The 18,410-nt window shown below is 44.2% G+C and overlaps 2 protein-coding genes across 8 annotated transcripts; both read right to left on the bottom strand.

The window, feature by feature from the left end:
- Positions 1–610: 610 nt before the first annotated feature.
- Positions 611–5,464, bottom strand: LOC131447925 (germ cell nuclear acidic protein-like). 5 transcript variants are annotated; one of them, XM_058620021.1, is made up of 11 exons: positions 5,378–5,464; positions 4,792–4,850; positions 4,579–4,620; positions 4,439–4,483; positions 4,247–4,291; positions 4,036–4,101; positions 3,119–3,769; positions 1,468–1,521; positions 1,327–1,377; positions 862–1,180; positions 611–825 (listed from the first exon to the last, which is right to left on the bottom strand). In XM_058620021.1, the coding sequence occupies exons 1-8, from the start codon at positions 5,386–5,388 to the stop codon at positions 1,475–1,477; spliced, it is 966 nt and encodes a 321-aa protein (XP_058476004.1). In that variant the 5' UTR covers positions 5,389–5,464; the 3' UTR covers positions 611–825; positions 862–1,180; positions 1,327–1,377; positions 1,468–1,474. The 5 variants fall into 5 exon arrangements, with proteins under 5 accessions (XP_058476004.1, XP_058476003.1, XP_058476001.1 ...); XM_058620020.1 differs by having other exon boundaries at positions 611–873; positions 910–1,180; XM_058620018.1 differs by having other exon boundaries at positions 611–1,180.
- A 4,801-nt stretch (positions 5,465–10,265) lies between these two features.
- si:ch211-133n4.6 (uncharacterized protein LOC797776 homolog) lies at positions 10,266–17,385 on the bottom strand. Of its 3 annotated transcripts, XM_058618446.1 has the most exons (10): positions 17,232–17,385; positions 16,894–16,955; positions 16,757–16,783; positions 12,303–12,335; positions 11,885–11,917; positions 11,292–11,324; positions 11,118–11,150; positions 11,020–11,049; positions 10,724–10,774; positions 10,266–10,620 (listed from the first exon to the last, which is right to left on the bottom strand). In XM_058618446.1, the coding sequence occupies exons 1-10, from the start codon at positions 17,240–17,242 to the stop codon at positions 10,397–10,399; spliced, it is 537 nt and encodes a 178-aa protein (XP_058474429.1). In that variant the 5' UTR covers positions 17,243–17,385; the 3' UTR covers positions 10,266–10,396. The 3 variants fall into 3 exon arrangements, with proteins under 3 accessions (XP_058474429.1, XP_058474432.1, XP_058474433.1); XM_058618449.1 differs by lacking the exon at positions 11,020–11,049; XM_058618450.1 differs by lacking the exon at positions 11,118–11,150.
- Between the last annotated feature and the right edge of the window lie 1,025 nt (positions 17,386–18,410).

Below are 18,410 nucleotides of genomic sequence, written 5' to 3'. Positions count from 1 at the left end.
TGACATCCTGCAAAGAAATTCAAGCAGAAACTCTCCAAAAACTCATAAGTTCAATGGATGCAATGATTGTGAAGCTGCTATCAAATAAGGGGTCATATGTTAAAATGTAACTTGACCTGTTAAGATGTTTTTGATTGAAATAGCTATTGATTTCAGTAAATATGACCTCCTAATGCTGCAAATTCAACAAATGACCATTTTCAGTTCTTTACAACCTATAAAATGTTTTGAAACTGTTGTGCATAATAATTTAGAACAGTGCATTTTAAGTTTATTAAAGTTTTATTTTTGAGAAAAATACTGTCATCATTGGAAGGTTTGTTCAATAACATTCAAATTATATATAAATATTGCTGACTGTCATCTGCATCGACTATTTAGAACAATTTGAGAAAAATATCACATCGCATAATATTTTGGAACAAGTTGTGTATATGTATATATATGTACATATATATATATATATATATATATACATATATAAATTGTATATAAAGTGTAATAACTGGTTAATAATAACTGGTTAATAGAGAGGTAATAACAGTTTATGGAAGACGTGATACGGCGTAACTACACATGGCGACGCTACAATAAAGACCCATGAAGTGAGTTCAGGGACAGTTCAGATTTTATTAGTTCTTCTGTGTACAGACAATCATTTGTCCTCGACATTACTTATCTTTAAATGTTTGCATAGTAAATGACGTATGAGCAGCTGAGGTCCAGATCCGAGAGCAGACCTGAGGTCGGACCCCAGGTCCAGATCCGAGAGCAGACCTGAGGTCGGACCTGAGGTCGGACCCGAGAGCAGACCTGAGGTCGGACCTGAGGTCGGACCCGAGAGCAGACCTGAGGTCGGACCCGAGAGCAGACCTGAGGTCGGACCTGAGGTCGGACCCGAGAGCAGACCCGAGCTCAGCGGCTGCTCTGATGCTTCTACGTCAGACTGACGGCACAGACAGAGAGTGAGACCAGATATTAAGATATTTAGTTTTATTTCTGCTAACGCACCAGAGTTAAAATAAAAATAATAATAAGACACACAACCGAAACAGAGAGAAACAGAGCTGAGAAGGAAGCACAAAGAAAGCCGGGAATCCAAGTTTAGATGCAGTTTAGGTTGTTTTTGTGGTTGTTGTCATGGCGATGTTATTCCACAGTGAAGGCAGCAGGTTTGGCTCTGATGAGAAAACCAACAAAAAACGTATTAGCAATTAATGTTTGTTATTATTCATGTCACACACACACACACATTCACTGAGCATACAAAGCTGATACACATAAAAATAGATACGTGATCAGATTGTTTGATCCAGTGAGCAGTACCTGTGGTCGAGGAGCATCCACAGGTCAGAGGTCAACCATCTTAAGGTGATGCTGAAAGAAGGAAACAGAGGTTTAGTTTGTGTCGAAGCTCAGTGATTGGCTGTGAGGCTGAGTGATGTCACAGCACGGTGTGAGGCTTACACTCAAGTTATGGATCATCTGTGATCTCTTCAAACTGTGGCTCCTCCTCCTCTTCTGCAAAAACAAAATGGAGAGTCGTAAACATAGAGGAAGCAGTGCTTCCTCTGACCTTTGACCTCTAAAGTCTGAACCCTAACAAACCCATGAAAACCCAAACCCATACAAGTATGTTTGTATTGTTATGAACACAAGTGTATAATATCTATCATCCAACTATTGTCAACTGCTTTTCCGACATCGGGTCACAGGGGTAGCAGCTCTAGCGGGGGGGGGGCACGTTGTCCTACTCTGACTGGGGGATCCCCAGGTCAGTAAGGAGATATCATCTCTCCACCTCGTCCTTGGTCTGCCCCTAGGTCTCCTCCCATTTGGATGTGCCAAGAACGCCTCTCAAAGTAGGCCTCCCGGTGGCATCCTTACAAGGTGCTCGAACCACCTCAACTGGCTCCTTTCCACACAAAGGACAAGCGTCTCTACTCCGGGTGCCTCGCAGATGGCTGAGCTTCTCAGCCGATCACTAAGGGAGACCCAAGCCACCCTTCTGACAAAAGCCATTTCAGCTGATTTTCCCTGCGATCTTGTTCTTACGCTCATGACCAGAGCTGAGGGTAGGACTGAAGATCGACCGGTAGATCGAGAGCTTTGCCTCTGGCAGAGTAAATGCAATACTGCTCCCGCTGCTCCTGTGTATAATAATGACTTTAAAATAAAAATTGTTTGGTTTTTATGGGCTTTAATAATCAATGGTAAAATTAGTTGTTGATGAATTTATTACTGCATGGGGTTTCTGGCAGCTTCCCGACTTTCTACCTGTACAATGGAGTTTTCTCCAGTAGATGTAAGGGTTCCTTCTCTGCACCTACAGGTGGGGGAACGGGTCTTGATGCTTGTTTGTCCCAAGGACTCTTCTTGGAGTCCTTGGGACGGGTGCTAGGGAGTGCCCCTACTGAGGATTCCATTGTTTTACTGGGGTACTTGAGTGCTCATGTGGGTACAGACAGTGTGAACTTGAGTTCAATTGGAAGGAAAGGCCTACTTACAGTTGTCAAAAACTAACACCATCTATGGACGTCCTTAACGCCGTAAGGACATCCGTAAGTGCACTTGGCACCAGGACGACCTTGGTCAAAGATCAATGATGAACTATATGATTGTGTCAGATCTGTGGCCACATGTTTTAGACACTTTTGGGATGGTGTTAAACTCCCACCCCCAGCAGACCTTCAACCACATTCCGGGAGTGGCGGGAGACGTAGATAGTTGTGGTAGTAAGAGGTGAGGGATGCTGTGAAGCTGAAGAAGAAATCTTTCAGAGATTGGCTGGCTTGTGGGACTCCAGAGACAGGTGACCACAAGTAGCTTTGGTGGTCACTAATGCTAAAACTCAGAGGTGGGAGAAGTTTGATGAGGCCAAGACTTGTGGGTGGCTCCAAAGAAACGTCAACTAAACCTGATCAGCAGCTCCCTGTTCACACTGTTTACAGTGGGTGGGGCTGACTTCTGTTTGTTTGTTAATCCTCTCATTAAAAAGCAACTGTATAACAATGCCAAGGTTGGCCTTGTTTTTTCAGCTAATTTGTCACACAAGAGTTAGCTAAAGCTAAGGAAACATCATTAAACATCATTGATTTGTTTTGACGTCACACTTTACCTTGAGAATTAGACTGACTGCTGTCGTTATCACTTTCCTCAGTCTGAGGCTCTGCCTCCTCCTCAGACTTGGAGCTCGGCTCCTCCACTTCCTCTTCATGGGTGCCTCCCTCATTACTCTGAGCGTCCTCTACCGATTCTTCAACGCCTGCACCCTGGGGGGTCGCTTCCTCCTCTTCCACTTCCTGGTCGTCTTCCTCGCTACTCTGAGTGTCCTCTACCGATTCTTCATCGCCTGCACCCTGGGCGGTCACTTCCTCCTCTTCCATTTCCTGGTTGTCTTCCTCGCTACTCTGAGTGTCCTCTACCGATTCTTCATCGCCTGCACCCTGGGGGGTCACTTCGTCATCAACCTGTCCCTGGTCGTCTTCCTCGCTACTCGGAGCTTCCTCTACCGATTCCTCCTCGCCTGCAGACTCAGAGGGCACTTCCACATCTACCTGTCCCTGGTCGTCTTCCTCGCTACTCGGAGCTTCCTCACCTGCGATTGGTTCACCAGCAGCCTCTCCCTCACTGTTGCTGTCCTCCTCCTCCTCCTCGTTAGTTGAACTTGTGTCTTCCTCGACCTCATCACCCTCAGCCCCACTGCTTGCATCCTGGCTGGCACTAGAGTCCTCGTCAGGTTTCTCTTGAGGTTCAGAGTTGTCATCACCTGTGTTTTAAGACACAAATGCAGAGTGAATCTCAGTAACAGACGAATCAGAATTCAAAGACACAGTTAGCCTAGCTTGGGCTATGCTATGCTATCATATGCTTATGACATCCTGTGCTAGACAATGCGTTGGCTAGGCTTTTCTTAGGCTAAGCTATGCTAGGCAATGCTTAGATAATGCTTGAACTATGCTATGCAAGGCTAGGTTACATTATGTATACAGCGTGCTGCGCTCTGATTGGCTGCTCTGTTCACGTGATATTTACTGTCTTGCACTGAGTTGTCTGGTCCAGTGGTGTCTGGTGGTGGGTTCCCTGGTTGGTCTGAGTCATCTGTGAGACAGGAAGCACAAGTTTAGACAGAGAGAGACACACACACAGACAGACAGACAGACAGACAGACACACACACACACACACACACACACACATACAGACATACAGACAGACAGACAGAGAGTTGATATTTAGATATTTACCTCCAGAGGTGTCTGATGGTGGGTTCCCTGGTTGGTCTGTGTCATCTGTGAGACAGGAAGCACAAGTTCAAACACAGACACACACAGATACAGACACACACAGACAGACAGACAGACAGACAGACACAGACACGCAAACACACACATAGACAGACAGACAGACAGACAGAGATATAATATTTAGATATTTACCTCCAGAGGTGTCTGATGGTGGGTTCCCTGGTTGGTCTGTGTCATCTGTGAGACAGGAAGCACAAGTTCAAACACAGACACACACAGATACAGACACACACACAGACAGACAGACAGACAGACAGAGAGTGGATATTCACCTCCAGATGTGTCTGGAGGTGAATTATCTGGTTGGTTTTCATCTGTAAGACAGGAAGCACAAGTTCAGGCACACACGTGTGTGTGTGTGTGTGAGTGTGTGTGCGTGGGTGTGTGTGTGTTTGCGCATGCATGCGCACATGCAAACACACACACACACACAGGCATTCTCTCTGGAATCAACATCATTGATCACTGATGATGTCATACTTTACCTGGGACTGGAGCTGCCAAGGCAACAGCAAAGAGAGCGAGGAGGAGCAACACAGCACACCTGTGTACACACACACACACACACACACACACACAGTGATTTGACTGCAGCTTGTTTGCATGTTGATAACAAGAATAAAGTGGTTTGTTCATAAAATCACAAAATCAGAGCAAACTTTAATGAACACTATAATCAAGAATACACTAAGTGATAAATGTAGAATAAAGAGTTAGAATGAAGTGGTGAGTGACAGTGAGTATGAGCGTGTGATCAGGTGTCAGGTGACTCAAACCTCTGAAGGGTTAATGACTGCGTTTCTTTGTTTCCTTCACAGAAAAAATAACAACAAAGCTTCTTTTCTTTTCTTTTCAAACGTATATTTCCTCATTTCCTTGGAATCGTCTTCACGAAGTTTACAATGTTTTTACGTTGAGCTTTTTCTTTCATTTACTCTTTCAGTATTTGACAGTGATTTTTTTTTTAATTCAGAAAATCATTTTGAAAAGTTAAGGTGGAAAAGTCAGAAAAAATGAATCAGTTTTATCACAAACAGAATCAACGTAAAGTAATAAAGAGAAATGACTCACTGTCGCAGCATGATGATGGTTCAGCACGTCCACCTGATCAAACTCCTGAGTTTGTTAAATCTGAACTCGCCTGAGGAGGAGCAACAGCTTTTATACTCCTCTTCCCCCTCCTCCTCCTCCCCTTCCTCCCCCTCCTCCTCCTCCTCACAGTCCACCAAACCTGTTCAGTCCAGATTTAAATCCGGTTTACACGTCAGACTAAACCTGAAGACATTGTCTGAAGTCTGACAGACGAAAGTGTTTTTATCGGAAAAGTTGAAATCAAATATTTTAGTTAGTTAAACATTTGACGTAAGAACGTAGATTTTAAACTTCATGCTGTGTTATAACACAATAACACAGGTTTCTATTATAACACAATAACACCGGTTTCTATTATAACACAATAACACGGGTTTCTATTATAACACAATAACACGGGTTTCTATTATAACACAATAACACAGGTTTCTATTATAACACAATAACACACGTTTCTATTATAACACAATAACACAGGTTTCTATTATAACACAATAACACAGGTTTCTATTATAACACAATAACACCGGTTTCTATTATAACACAATAACACGGGTTTCTATTATAACACAATAACACGGGTTTCTATTATAACACAATAACACAGGTTTCTATTATAACACAATAACACACGTTTCTATTATAACACAATAACACAGGTTTCTATTATAACACAATAACACAGGTTTCTATTATAACACAATAACACCGGTTTCTATTATAACACAATAACACGGGTTTCTATTATAACACAATAACACAGGTTTCTATTATAACACAATAACACAGGTTTCTATTATAACACAATAACACGGGTTTCTATTATAACACAATAACACGGGTTTCTATTATAACACAATAACACAGGTTTCTATTATAACACAATAACACAGGTTTCTATTATAACACAATAACACGGGTTTCTATTATAACACAATAACACGGGTTTCTATTATAACACAATAACACAGGTTTCTATTATAACACAATAACACACGTTTCTATTATAACACAATAACACAGGTTTCTATTATAACACAATAACACAGGTTTCTATTATAACACAATAACACCGGTTTCTATTATAACACAATAACACGGGTTTCTATTATAACACAATAACACAGGTTTCTATTATAACACAATAACACACGTTTCTATTATAACACAATAACACAGGTTTCTATTATAACACAATAACACACGTTTCTATTATAACACAATAACACAGGTTTCTATTATAACACAATAACACACGTTTCTATTATAACACAATAACACACGTTTCTTGTGAGGTGAAGTCAACATCTTTTCTTCTTCACTAAATAAATAATCACGTTCATGTATTTACATAAACAAATACACACACACTGCAAACAAATAAAAACAAAGTGTGTGAGCTGTGAAGTGTCAACATGGTCAGGCGACTAAACACAGACAGGTGTGTTATACACAGGTGTGTTATACACATGTGTTATACACAGGTGCGTTATACACAGGTGTGTTATACACATGTGTTATACACAGGTGCGTTATACACAGGTGCGTTATACACAGGTGTGTTATACACATGTGTTATACACAGGTGCGTTATACACTGGTGCGTTATACACAGGTGTGTTATACACATGTGTTATACATAGGTGCGTTATACACAGGTGTGTTATACACATGTGTTATACACAGGTGTGTTATACACATGTGTTATACACAGGTGCGTTATACACAGGTGCGTTATACACAGGTGTGTTATACACATGTTTTATACACAGGTGTGTTATACACAGGTGTGTTATACACAGGTGTGTTATACACATGTGTTATACACAGGTGCGTTATACACAGGTGTGTTATACACAGGTGTGTTATACACATGTGTTATACACAGGTGTGTTATACACAGGTGTGTTATACACATGTGTTATACACATGTGTTATACACAGGTGCGTTATACACAGGTGTGTTATACACGTGTTATACACAGGTGCGTTATACACAGGTGTGTTATACACAGGTGCGTTATACACAGGTGTGTTATACACATGTGTTATACACAGGTGCGTTATACACAGGTGCGTTATACACAGGTGTGTTATACACAGGTGCGTTATACACAGGTGTGTTATACACATGTGTTATACACAGGTGCGTTATACACAGGTGCGTTATACACAGGTGTGTTATACACAGGTGCGTTATACACAGGTGTGTCATACACATGTGTTATACACAGGTGCGTTATACACAGGTGTGTTATACACAGGTGCGTTATACACAGGTGTGTTATACACATGTGTTATACACAGGTGCGTTATACACAGGTGTGTTATACACAGGTGCGTTATACACAGGTGTGTTATACACATGTGTTATACACAGGTGCGTTATACACAGGTGTGTTATACACAGGTGCGTTATACACAGGTGCGTTATACACAGGTGTGTTATACACAGGTGCGTTATACACAGGTGCGTTATACACAGGTGTGTTATACACATGTGTTATACACAGGTGCGTTATACACAGGTGCGTTATACACAGGTGCGTTATACACAGGTGTGTTATACACATGTGTTATACACAGGTGCGTTATACACAGGTGCGTTATACACAGGTGTGTTATACACAGGTGCGTTATACACAGGTGTGTTATACACATGTGTTATACACAGGTGCGTTATACACAGGTGTGTTATACACAGGTGCGTTATACACAGGTGTGTTATACACATGTGTTATACACAGGTGCGTTATACACAGGTGTGTTATACACAGGTGCGTTATACACAGGTGTGTTATACACATGTGTTATACACAGGTGCGTTATACACAGGTGTGTTATACACAGGTGCGTTATACACAGGTGTGTTATACACAGGTGCGTTATACACAGGTGTGTATGACCATGTAAAAACTGATGTGATGTTTGAAGTGAACAAGCTGAGAGGTTGAGTGAGGACAGAAAAGAGAACAGTGAGTGTGTGTGTGTGTGACCTTATTAGAGGCAGTTAGCATGCTTACACACAAACAAACACACACACACACACACACACAAAGAACGTGTTGAATTCATGTTGTTTACTCTCTGCCTGATTTCTCTGTTCTCATTCTGGTCTTTGAGGATCCAGATCCAATTCTTCTTCTTATGGTTATTATTATTGTTATTATTATTATTATTATTATTGTTAATATTACTGTTATTATTTTGTTATTCTTATCCTCACCTGTGACTCCTGGTCTGCAGGATCCAGTCAGATATGAAAAACCCAGGATGGAAGTTTAGATGCAGTTTAGGTTGTTGTTGTCGTTGTCATGGCAATGTTTTCCCAATGTTTTGGCTCTGACGGGAGAAAAACACGTTAGCAGTGAATGTTTGTTATTATTCATGTCACACACACACGCACACATACACACACACGCACACACACACACACAGATAGATCACATTAAAGAATTTTTTTATTTTGAAATTAGGTTTAAGAAATTCTAAATTCTAAATTCTTTGGAGCAAAGAAAGTAGAACATACTCACATTTAAGAACTGGTGAATGGATAATCATTGATTATTTTGTGAGTATTATATATGATATACATACAGTATACATATGTATGTATGTATATATACATATATATATATATACACACACATATTAAGCCAAGTCAAGTAGTTTTATTTGTCAAATGTACTATATGTACGACATACAGCACAGATGAAATTGCAGTCCTCTCAGACCCACGGTGCAAAACAGGCAGTTACATAAATAAACATAAACATAAATAAACATTCAACAATCAACAGACATGAAATAAACATATATATATACATATGTATGTATATATATGTATATATATACATATATATAGATATAGATATATATGTATATATATCTATATCTATATATATATATATGTTAGTTGTATTGATTGATGCAGTGACAAATTTCTCTGAAGTTTCTGATGTGAAACTTTGGATTTTTCATGAATTCTTTTTCAAACTACATTTCCAGGAAACATTCCACACATTTACTGTAAAATAGAACCAAAACTGACCAAACCTGGTTTTACAAAGAAACGTGGCACAGTTGTGTGTGTGTGTGTGTGTGTGTGTGTGTGAGTGTGGCCGTGAACACTATGTTTGGAATGAAGGTCTGAACAGGTTAGCAATGAATTACAAGAAGTATGAAATGACAGGGGTCACCACACCCTCACACACACACACACACACACACACACAAAAGACAATATGACTTCATATTTATAATTATTATTATTGTTGTTATGGAATGATAATGAATGTGATCATGAATCTGAGTTCATTATAATAATAAGTGAATTAGTGACTGACACCACATGGCTCATTTTAAAAATGTAGAAAGTTTAGAGTTCTGGTCGCTGATGTCACGCCCCCTGTGGCAGGATTATCCTCCTCCTCCACCTACTCCTCCTCACATAAGCTTCACACACTGGAGTGAGTGGTCAGGTGACTTTATTTATTAGTATTTATTTCATTATTATTATTTCTTTGATTTTTTCCACTGATCACAGAACCTGGTTTAAACAGCTTGCGTACCACTGCTGGTACACGCACCACAGCTTGAGAACCATGGGTCTCGCCAACACATACATAAATCAGAAACGATGTCAGACAACTTTGTTGCTGTGTCATGCTAACAGGCTAATACCCAGCTAACAAATGTTTCAAAATAAAACACAGTGTTTTCTTTTTGTATTTTCACAAAAGTCACAGTGGCAAGCTAACATGAAGCTAACGACACACTAATGTGAAGCTAACATCACGCTTACATGAAGCTAACACGCTAACATCAAGCTAACATGGACATAAAGTTATTGATCAGACACTTCCTGTTTCCTTTCAGCTGAACTTTATTAATACACGTCAAAAACAGAGAAAACTTGAAAGTTTTACATGTTTCATGTTTTACAGTACAGAGGTGATGAATGAGTGAATATTAAACAGAGACAGTGTGTGTGTGTGTCTATATCTGCCGGCGGTTGGTCCTGGATCTTCTCTTGGACGCTCGACTCCTCACCAGAGCCTTCGGTTGTGGAATGATTAGCTGGGGAGGCAGAAGGGCGGGGCTCTGGATGACATGGGCGGGGCTGATGGGAAGAAGGCGGGGACTCTGATGTACCGGTGGCCCAGCTGAGCGAGAGCTGAACTTTTTCTTCCCTCCCTCTCCAGAGGTGGCGCTCTCGTCCTCTGAAACAGGAAGTGACATCAGTTAAAAAAAGAAAACTAAAGATATTTAAAAAACTGCACTCCAAGTACTTTTCACTTGTACTTATACACAGAAACGTCTCACCATCGTCATCCTCCACACTGTTTACAGCAGCTACAGCAGCTACAGCAGGTTCTGCAATCAATCAATCAATCAATCAATCAATCAATCAACCAATCAACCAATCAACCAATCAACCAATCAACCAATCCATCAATCAACCAATCCATCAATCAATCCATCAATCCATCAATCAACCAATCCATCAACCAATCCATCAATCCATCAATCCATCAATCCATCAATCAATCAATCAATCAATCAATCAATCCATCAATCAATAAGGAATTTAAAGGTGAAAAAAAATCACAAAGACGCACCAGGTGCTGTCACCTGATTGGCTGCTGGTGCTGCAAGAAAACACAGTTCATGAGCAAATGAACGAATGAACGAATGAATGAATGAACGAGTGTTTTACCGTCAACTATCTCTGAACTGGAGCTGATGCTGTCTGAAAAACATCAACACTTCATGATGAACACATGAACAGGTGTGTACACGAACGTCTGAATATGCCATTAACAGAACACATGGATGTGTGAGTGTATGAACAAATGAGTATGAAAGCACATGCACACATGAATGCTCTCACCTGAAGGTCCTCCTCCAACAAACTGGGCTTCATCTGAAAACAGAAAAACACTCATGTTACATAACAATGACTGGGTGAAAAGGGGGAGGGGCCTGTTTTGATTGACGAAGAAACCAAAACAATTCCAAATGGTTGAGAACATTTTTGAAGCGTTCATAAAGTTGACCAGTAGATGGCAGAGTAACACAGCTGGAAACTGACCACAGTTCAGGCTTTTCCTTGAACTGTGGTTGTGTAAGTACTGTCTGTGCTGTGAGCGCCACCTGTGTCTACAGCTGGCATAAGACAGGCAGGGACACGCTCTGAATGAAACACTGGTGTAACAAAATCTATGTCACATGTCCACTGTCTGCTGCCTCGTGTGGTCACTTTGTGTCACTGAGGTCAATCAGACGTTTGAACTTAGTGATGGAGGCAGCAGTGTGTGTGTGTGTGATGTTAGAATCACTGATTTTCTCTCTGGACTTTGGTGTGGGAGAGTGAGTGTTTTACAAACCAGTTTCCTGTGGGAGAATTCTGTCTATGTTGTCAATTAACAACCCACTAGGTTTTTTCTACGTTGTCAGGTCAGTCAGTGAGTTTTAGAGTCTTACCAGGCTGATCAGCAGAGATGACGTTCATACTCTCTAAACAAACAAACAAACAAACAAACAAACAATATCACAAACTAAACACCCGTCTGAATTTATGCTGGTGTTGATTCTGTTTGTCTCTGTGTTATTTATGTTTACATTAGCATGTTTTCTATAACGATGGCAGAGGAGTTCCTCAGGGAACTACTGTGGGTCCTCTTTTATTTTCTACACACGTGTACATCCATCCACATGTAGACGATAGACTGTTGTATATTTGTGTCACCCAATGATCTTTCTTCTCTTTAAGGAGGAGGAGTCAGATTCAGAGAGAGTTCACAGATCAGGGAGTGATTTTATAAAAAAAATTAATAGGATTTGACATTTCGGACAAATATTCATGCACAAATCTGACAAATGAGAAGAGCGAGTTACTCACCTGTGGGAGCTTCATCAGAGGTCGAGTCTTTATCTAGACAAAAGAGAGACAGGTGAGAGGGAGACAGGTGAGACGGACACAGGTCAGACGGAGACAGGTGAGGCGGAGACAGGAGAGAGGGAGACAGGTGAGACAGAGACAGGTCAGACGGACACAGGTGAGAGGGAGACAGGTGAGAGGGAGACAGGTGAGACGGACACAGGTCAGACGGAGACAGGTGAGGCGGAGACAGGAGAGAGGGAGACAGGTGAGACGGAGACAGGTGAGACGGACACAGGTGAGAGGGAGACAGGTGAGACGGAGACAGGTGAGACGGACACAGGTGAGAGGGAGACAGGTGAGAGGGAGATAGGTGAGACAGAAACAGGTGAGAGGGAGACGGGTGAGACAGAGACAGGTGAGAGGGAGACAGGTGAGACAGAGACAGGTGAGACGGACACAGGTGAGACGGAGACAGCTGAGAAAGACACAGGTGAGACGGAGAAAGATGAGACGGAGACAGGTCAGAGAGACAGGTGAGACTGAGACAGGTGAAACAGATGAGACAGAGACAGCTGAGATGGAGACAGGTGAGACAGAGTCAGGTGACAGCTGAGACAGAGACCGGTGAGATGGAAACAGGTGATTTGGAGAGGTGAGACGGAGATAGCTGAGACAGTTCCAGGTGAGACAGAGACAGCTAAGACGGAGACAGCTGAGACAGACCCAGGTGAGACGGAGACAGGTCAGACAGAGAGAGGTGAAACAGGTGAGACAGAGACAGCTGAGACGGAGAATGGTGAGACAGAGACAGGTGACATGGAGACAGGTGAGACAGAGTCAGGTGAAACAGGTGAGATGGAGACAGGTGAGACAGAGACAGGTGACATGGAGACAGGTGAGACAGAGTCAGGTGACATGGAGACAGTTGAGACAGAGACAGGTGATTCGGAGACAGCTGAGACAGAGACAGGTGACATGGAGACAGGTGAGATGGAGACAGGAGAGATGGAGACAGGAGAGATGGAGACAGGTGAGATGGAGAAAGGTGAGACAGAGACAGGTGAGACAGAGTCAGGTGAGATGGAGACAGGTGACATGGAGACAGTTGAGACAGAGACAGGTGATTCGGAGACAGCTGAGACAGAGACAGCTGAGACGGAGACAAGTGAGAGGGAGACAGGTGAGACGGAGACAAGTAAGAGGGAGACAGGTGAGACGGAGACAGGTGAGACAGAGACAGCTGAGACGGAGACAGGTGATATGGAGACAGGTGAGATGGAGACAGGAGAGATGGAGACAGGTCAGATGGAGACAGGTGAGACAGAGACAGGTGAGACGGAGACAGCTGAGACAGAGACAGCTGAGATGGAGACAAGTGAGAGGGAGACAGGTGAGACAGAGACAGCTGAGACGGAGACAAGTGAGAGGGAGACAGGTGAGACAGCTGAGATGGAGACAGGTCAGACGGAGACAGGTGAGATGGAGACAGTTGAGACAGGTGAGACAGAGACAGGTGATTCGAGACAGCTGAGACAGAGACAAGTGAGAGGGAGACAGGTTAGACAGAGACAGGTGAGACAGAGACAGCTGAGACGGAGACAAGTGAGAGGGAGACAGGTGAGACAGAGACAGCTGAGATGGAGACAGGTCAGACGGAGACAGGTGAGATGGAGACAGTTGAGACAGGTGAGACAGAGACAGGTGATTCAGAGACAGCTGAGACAGAGACAAGTGAGAGGGAGACAGGTTAGACAGAGACAGGTGAGACAGAGACAGCTGAGACGGAGACAAGTGAGAGGGAGACAGGTGAGACAGAGACAGGTAAGACAGAGACAGGTGACATGGAGACAGTTGAGACAGAGTCAGGTGAGATGGAGACAGGAGAGAGGGAAACAGGTGAGACAGAGACAGGTGACATGGAGACAGGTGAGACAGAGTCAGGTGAGATGGAGACAGGTGACATGGAGACAGTTGAGACAGAGACAGGTGAGACGGAGACAGGTGAGACAGAGACAGCTGAGACAGAGACAGCTGAGACGGAGACAAGAAGTGGGAGACAGGTGAGACAGAGACAGCTGAGACGGAGAGAAGTGAGAGGGAGACAGGTGAGACAGAGAAAGCTGAGACGGAGACAAGTGAGAGGGAGACAGGTGAGACAGAGACAGGTGAGACAGAGACAGGTGATTCGGAGACAGCTGAGACAGAGACAGGTGACATGGAGACAGGTGAGATGGAGACAGGAGAGATGGAGACAGGAGAGATGGAGACAGGTGAGATGGAGAAAGGTGAGACAGAGACAGGTGAGACAGAGTCAGGTGAGATGGAGACAGGTGACATGGAGACAGTTGAGACAGAGACAGGTGATTCGGAGACAGCTGAGACAGAGACAGCTGAGACGGAGACAAGTGAGAGGGAGACAGGTGAGACGGAGACAAGTAAGAGGGAGACAGGTGAGACGGAGACAGGTGAGACAGAGACAGCTGAGACGGAGACAGGTGATATGGAGACAGGTGAGATGGAGACAGGAGAGATGGAGACAGGTCAGATGGAGACAGGTGAGACAGAGACAGGTGAGACGGAGACAGCTGAGACAGAGACAGCTGAGATGGAGACAAGTGAGAGGGAGACAGGTGAGACAGAGACAGCTGAGACGGAGACAAGTGAGAGGGAGACAGGTGAGACAGCTGAGATGGAGACAGGTCAGACGGAGACAGGTGAGATGGAGACAGTTGAGACAGGTGAGACAGAGACAGGTGATTCGAGACAGCTGAGACAGAGACAAGTGAGAGGGAGACAGGTTAGACAGAGACAGGTGAGACAGAGACAGCTGAGACGGAGACAAGTGAGAGGGAGACAGGTGAGACAGAGACAGCTGAGATGGAGACAGGTCAGACGGAGACAGGTGAGATGGAGACAGTTGAGACAGGTGAGACAGAGACAGGTGATTCGGAGACAGCTGAGACAGAGACAAGTGAGAGGGAGACAGGTTAGACAGAGACAGGTGAGACAGAGACAGCTGAGACGGAGACAAGTGAGAGGGAGACAGGTGAGACAGAGACAGGTAAGACAGAGACAGGTGACATGGAGACAGTTGAGACAGAGTCAGGTGAGATGGAGACAGGAGAGAGGGAAACAGGTGAGACAGAGACAGGTGACATGGAGACAGGTGAGACAGAGTCAGGTGAGATGGAGACAGGTGACATGGAGACAGTTGAGACAGAGACAGGTGAGACGGAGACAGGTGAGACAGAGACAGCTGAGACAGAGACAGCTGAGACGGAGACAAGAAGTGGGAGACAGGTGAGACAGAGACAGCTGAGACGGAGAGAAGTGAGAGGGAGACAGGTGAGACAGAGAAAGCTGAGACGGAGACAAGTGAGAGGGAGACAGGTGAGACAGAGACAGCTGAGACAGAGACAGGTGACATGGAGACAGGTGAGAGGTGAGACAGGTGAGATGGAGACAGGAGAGATGGAGACAGGTGAGATGGAGACAGGTGAGATGGAGACAGGTGAAACAGAGACAGGTGAGACGGAGACAGCTGAGACAGAGACAGCTGAGATGGAGACAAGTGAGAGGGAGACAGGTGAGACAGAGACAGCTGAGACGAAGACAAGTGAGAGGGAGACAGCTGAGACGGAGAGAGGTGAGACAGAGTCAGGTGAGATGGAGACAGGTCAGACAGAGACAGGTGAGATGGAGACAGTTGAGACAGAGACAGGTGATTCGGAGACAGCTGAGACAGAGACAAGTGAGAGGGAGACAGGTCAGACAGAGACAGCTGAGACTGAGACAAGTGAGAGGGAGACAGGTGAGACAGAGACAGCTGAGACAGAGACAGCTGAGACGGAGACAAGTGAGAGGGAGACAGCTGAGACAGAGACAGCTGAGACAGAGACAGGTAAGACAGAGACAGGTGACATGGAGACAGTTGAGACAGAGTCAGGTGAGACAGGTCAGACGGAGACAGGTCAGACGGAAACAGGTGAGACAGAGACAGCTGAGACAGAGACAAGTGAGAGGGAGAGAGGTGAGACAGAGACAGCTGAGACTGAGACAGGTGAGACAGAGACAGGTGACATGGAGACAGTTGAGACAGAGTCAGGTGAGACAGGTCAGACGGAGACAGGTCAGACGGAGACAGGTCAGACGGAAACAGGTGAGACAGAGACAGCTGAGACGAAGACAAGTGAGAGGGAGACAGGTGAGACAGAGACGGAGACAGGTGAGACAGAGACAGCTGAGACGGTGACAGGTGAGACAGAGACAGGTGACATGGAGACAGTTGAGACAGAGTCAGGTGAGACAGGTCAGACGGAGACAGGTCAGACGGAGACAGGTCAGACGGAAACAGGTGAGACAGAGACAGCTGAGACGAAGACAAGTGAGAGGGAGACAGGTGAGACAGAGACGGAGACAGGTGAGACAGAGACAGCTGAGACGGTGACAGGTGAGACAGGTGAGTTAATTACCTGTGGACACAGCAGGTTTTCCAACATCTGCAAACACAAACACAGTGTGATCATCACAGAGAGAAACATCGTTTATGGACAAACAAACAAACAAACAAACAAACAAACAAACGTCGATCAGATGATTTGAATCGCACCGTTGGAGTCGAGGTCTCCCTCCACCAGCAGCACCACGAGAGACAACACAACAACGACGTTTCTGTGACACAAAAAAAGAAAATGTCTCCACTTATTGTCTCTGCACAAACATCTGAGGCCCCGCCCACATGCCCGTCAATCATGACGTCGCAGCCGGAAACATGAACACATGAACAAACATCAGGGTGAAAATAACGTCCGAAAACAAACTACGCTAACATGAAGGGAGGCGTGGCCTATGACCTATACTGCAGTCAGCCACCAGAGGGCCGTCTAAACACTATGACACAAACGGTGTGAACACATAAATGCACTAACAGCAGAGTGAGACACGTACCTGGTGAGCATGATGACGTGAGGTCACGCGGGTCCAGCTGACAGACAGACAAGTCACAGACAGGTGACACACAGACAGGTGACAGACAGACAGGTGACGGCAACACAGCTTCACTTCTGCTCTGCTCGATTGTTGTGGCTCCGGGCGTCAGCGGCCGTTTATATATCTGCCTAAATGTCAGCAGGACGGAGGACGGACCAGGGAGAGGGTGTGTGTGTGTGTGTGTGTGTGTGTGAGAGTGTGTGAGAGTGTGTTCGAAAGTGTGTGTGAGTGTGTGTGCGTGTGTGTGTGTGTGTGTCACAGACATCAGTTTCCTGTTTGAAAAGATATAATCTGATAAAAACCTACGTCAAGTCAAGTCTACGATGTTTTAAGAACATGTTCATGTCTTCATCTCACTCACATGTTCATGTCTTCATCTCACTCACATGTTCATGTCTTTATCTCACTCACATGTTCATGTCTTTATCTCACAGTGTTTACATTCATGTTAAAAGTCTGATTTTAGTCAAAGACTAAGTCAATAATTCACTTTTCTTAAAGTCAACGTTACGCTAGTCCGACTAAAATGGAGCCGTCTTAGTCGGACTAACACACCTGAATCATGTGATTCATAGTCTGATTAAATGTGCACACAGTCAGACTGGAGTCAGCAGGACTGTTGGTGGACGTCATACGGCGTCTTTCTTCAGACAACACGACAACCACCAGAGACATGGCACTGTCCTTGTCCTGTCCGTCTCACTGCTCACTGTTTGTTTTTCTGTCATGTAAACTAAAGTGATAAGGTCAGATGTACGCGGCTACATCTAAAATTAGACTCTGAAGGTTGTCCCGTTGTCTGTCTTAGATGTCCTTAACCCCATTAAAGTGTGACTGTCACTTCAAAACACACCAAAAAGTGTCACAGAGAAAATCAGTGATTTTAACATCACAGCACACACTGCTGCCTTCATCACTGAGTTCAGTGTTCAGATTGACATCAGTGACACAAAGGGACCACACGAGTAGCAGAGGACCAGCAGCTCCTGTGTCCCCACAGCTAAAATCACTGAATTTCTCTATGAACTTATTTTTAAGATATCGTAGACTTAAACTGACGTAGATTTTATTCGCGTATTTTGTTAAGTGGCTAAAATTGGTTTTGTCCTTGTGTCACCACTGGCTGGTTCTGGGCAG

Source organism: Solea solea, chromosome 20 (assembly GCF_958295425.1).
Source record: "Solea solea chromosome 20, fSolSol10.1, whole genome shotgun sequence".
NCBI lineage: Eukaryota > Metazoa > Chordata > Actinopteri > Pleuronectiformes > Soleidae > Solea > Solea solea.
This window is presented reverse-complemented; position numbering and strand designations above follow the sequence as displayed.

What these genes read in the sequence shown, in the direction of transcription:
- si:ch211-133n4.6 (XM_058618446.1), bottom strand. An exon ending in AAAACCTGCTGTGTCCACAG is followed by an intron (nt 12,336 to 16,756) that starts GTAATTAACTCA and finishes TCTTTTGTCTAG; the next exon opens with ATAAAGACTCGACCTCTGAT. An exon ending in CATCTCTGCTGATCAGCCTG is followed by an intron (nt 11,325 to 11,884) that starts GTAAGACTCTAA and finishes TTCTGTTTTCAG; the next exon opens with ATGAAGCCCAGTTTGTTGGA.
- LOC131447925 (XM_058620018.1), bottom strand. An exon ending in ACCTCCAGACACATCTGGAG is followed by an intron (nt 4,484 to 4,578) that starts GTGAATATCCAC and finishes CCTGTCTCACAG; the next exon opens with ATGACACAGACCAACCAGGG. An exon ending in CAGTCAGTCTAATTCTCAAG is followed by an intron (nt 1,522 to 3,118) that starts GTAAAGTGTGAC and finishes TTGTTTTTGCAG; the next exon opens with AAGAGGAGGAGGAGCCACAG.